The 3,216-nt window shown below is 54.3% G+C and overlaps 1 protein-coding gene across 1 annotated transcript in view; it reads right to left on the bottom strand.

Annotated features, from left to right (window-relative positions):
* RECQL4 (RecQ like helicase 4) overlaps nt 1–3,188 on the bottom strand; it is a gene marked incomplete at its 3' end in the record, with an annotated part of 11,851 nt that extends 8,663 nt beyond the window's left edge. Inside the window, exons 1-4 of the mRNA XM_042893043.1 lie at nt 2,786–3,188; nt 2,566–2,706; nt 2,401–2,493; nt 2,192–2,328 (exon numbers count right to left, since the gene is read on the bottom strand). Of these exons, the coding sequence (XP_042748977.1) occupies nt 2,192–2,328; nt 2,401–2,493; nt 2,566–2,706; nt 2,786–3,188 (774 nt within the window). The remainder of the gene's footprint in view (nt 1–2,191; nt 2,329–2,400; nt 2,494–2,565; nt 2,707–2,785) is intronic.
* Nucleotides 3,189–3,216: the final 28 nt, after the last annotated feature.

The raw sequence follows: 3,216 nt of genomic DNA, 5'->3' as shown, positions 1-3,216 counted from the left end.
AAGATGGTGAGAGGAGGACGAGGATGATGAGGAAGATGGTGAGAGGAAGGTGAGGATGATGTGAAAAGAGGAGGTGAGAAGAGGAGGAGAATGGCAGCGAGAAAAGGAGGATGAAGAGGATGGTGAGGAGAATGACAATGAGAAGAGGAGGATGAGGAGGAGGAAGGTGAGAAGAGGATGAAGAGGAGGATGGTGAGAAGAGGAGGAGGAAGATGAGGATGGGGGTGAGGAGGGATCTTGGAGGTCTTCTCCAACCCTACTGACTCCATTTAGGGTCATGGAAGGGTTGAGTTGGGGATTTTGGAGGTCTTCTCCAACCCTAAGGATTGTACGGTTCTATTTAGGGTCGTGGTGGGGTTGGGGATCTTGGAGGTCTTCTCCTACTCCAGGGATTCTATTTCAGGTCATGGTGGGTTGGGGATCTCAGAGATCTTCTGCAACCTTACGGATCCTGTGGTCCTATGTAGGGACACAGCGGGGATGTGTTTGGGACCTTGAAGGCCTCCTTCAACCCTAATGATCCTATTTAGGATCACCGTGGATCTTGGAGGTCTTCCCCAACCCTACTGACTCTATTTAGGGTCACGGTGGGGTTGAGCTGGGGATCTCAGAGGTGTACTCCGACCCTAAGGATTCTATTTAGGGTTGTGATGGTGCTCGATTGCGGATCTTAATGGTCTTCTCCAACCCTACTGACTCTATTTAGGGTCATGGTGGGGTTGGGTTGGGGATCTTGGAGGTCTTCTCCTACTCCAGGGATTCTATTTAGGGTCATGGTGGGTTTGGGATCTCGGAGACCTTCTGCAACCTTAAGGATCCTATGGTCCTATGTAGGGACACAGCAGGGATGTGTTTGGGGCCTTGAAGGCCTCCTCCAACCCTAACGATCCTATTTAGGATCATGGTGGATCTTGGAGGTCTTCTCCAACCCTAAGGACTGTATTTAGGGTTGTGATGGTGCTGGACTGCAGATCTTAATGGTCTTCTCTAACCCTACTGACTCCATTTAGGGTCATGGAGGGGATGGGGTGGGGATCTTGGAGACCTTCTCCAACCTTAAGGATTGTATTTAGGGTCATGGTGAGTTGGGGATCTCTGGGATCTTCTGCAACCTTACAGATCCTATGGTCCTATGTAGGGACACAGCGGGGATGTGTTTGGGACCTTGAAGGCCTCCTCCAACCCTAACGATCCTATTTAGGATCATGGTGGATCTTGGAGGTCTTCCCCAACCCTACTGATTCCATTTGGGATATCCGTAAGGATTCTGTGCTTCTATTTAGGAACGCGATGGGGATGGTGATCCTGGAGGTCATCTACAACCCTAAGGACTGTATTTAGGGTCATGGTGGGGTTGGCACCTCAAAGGTCTTCTCCTGTCCTACTGATTCCAGTTATGGTTGTTGTGGGGTTGAATTGGGGACCTTGGAGGTTTTCTCCTATCCTAATAATTCTATTTATGGTCACGGTGGGGTGGAGATCTTGGAGATCTTCTCCAACCCTATGGATTCTATTTAGGGTCATAGAATTGTTGGATTTGGGATCTTGGAGGCCTTCTCCAACCCTAAGGATTCTATTTATGATCATGGTGGGGTTTGACTGGGGATGCTGGAGGCCTTCTCCAACCCTAAGGATTCTATTTAGGATCATGCTGGGGTTCAACTGGGGGTCTTGGAGGTCTTCTCCAACCCTAATAATCGTATGGTTCTACATAGGGACACAGTAGGGGTGGGCTGGGGATCCTGGGGTTCTTCTCCAACCCTAAGGATTCTATTTAGGGTCATGGTGGGGTTGGGGATCTCAGAGATCTTCTCCAACCATAAGGATTCTGTCTTTCTATTTAGGAACGCAATGGGGTTGGGGATCTTGGAGGCCTTCTCCAACCCTAAGGATTCTATTTAGGATCATGGTGGGGTTTGACTGGGGATCTTGGAGCTCTTCTCCAACCCTAAGGATTCTATTTAGGGTCATGGTGGGGTTGGTTTGGCAATCCTGGAGCTCTTCTCCAACCCTAAGGATTCTATTTAGGGTCATGGTGGGGTTGGTTTGGCAATCCTGGAGGTCTTCTCCAACCCAAATGATTCTACGCTTCCATTTAGGGCCGCGGTGGGGTTGGGGTTGGACTCCTCCCTCTTCAGAACGGAGCTGCCTCCCGTTGCGATGGAGCGGCGGGGTGGAGGTGTGGAGGTACCTGGTCATCCATCAGCGACACCAACGGGGAAACCACCAGCGCGATGCTCCGCGAGCGTTTGTGGTACAGGAAGGCAGGCAGCTGATAGCACAGCGATTTCCCCATCCCCGTGGGGAGCACGACCAACGTGGAGAGCCCTGCGGACGGCGACGAGGGTTGGGGGAACGGAGGGGACGTGGCAAGAGGGACGGAGCGGGAAGAAAACGCACCTGAGAGGATCCTCATGATGGCCACCTCCTGGCCGGGCCGAAAGGAGCTGTAGCCCAACTCAGAGAGCGCGTCCAGCACCTCCCTGGGGGTCTCTGTGAAGAATATGGAGAGGTTAGGAGTGGGGAGACGTGGGATTGGAGGTGGAAACGTGGCTGCAGCCTCACCTCGTGGCTTCCCATCCGGCCCCAAGCTGTAGAGGGGCTCCACGGGTGCCGGAGGTGTGGGGGGCTCATAGGGCGGGCGCTGCACGTCCAGGTATGGAGTTGGCTCAGCGAGCTCGGCTCCGTCCTGGTCACTGCTGGATGCTGGGGATGGAGGTGTCAATCAGCACGGCCTGAGGGATGCGGGGGAGCAGGGAGGGCTCCCGGGGCCGCGGGGTCTCACCGGGGAGCTCCTGGTAAATGGTGTTGGTCCGGCGGGCCACCTCTTCCAGTGTGGGCAGGGGATCCTCCTCCTCCTCTTCTTCTTCAGCGCTGGGATGGATGGGTTCTGCTGGAGGAGCTGCGTGGGCAGCGGTGCCTGGAGGGAGGAGGAGCGGGAGATGGTCCTCAAGGAGGAGGAGGTGGAGGGGGACGCAGAAGGAGCAAGAGGTGGTGGTGGTGGTGGTGGTGTCCACATGGACCCAGGAGCACAAGATGGTGGTGACCACATGGACCCAGAAGGAGCACAAGATGGTGGTGACCATATGGACCCAGGAGCACAAGATGGTGGTGTCCACATGGACCCAGGAGCACAAGATGGTGGTGACCACATGGACCCAGAAGGAGCACAAGATGGTGGTGACCATATGGACCCAGGAGCACAAGATGGTGGTG

The sequence above is a fragment of the Lagopus leucura genome, unplaced genomic scaffold, assembly GCF_019238085.1.
Source record: "Lagopus leucura isolate 7727_CA_CO unplaced genomic scaffold, USGS_WTPT01 35202-0_obj-0_obj, whole genome shotgun sequence".
NCBI lineage: Eukaryota > Metazoa > Chordata > Aves > Galliformes > Phasianidae > Lagopus > Lagopus leucura.
Note: the sequence above shows the minus strand (reverse complement) of the source record. Positions and strands in the feature narration are given on the sequence as shown.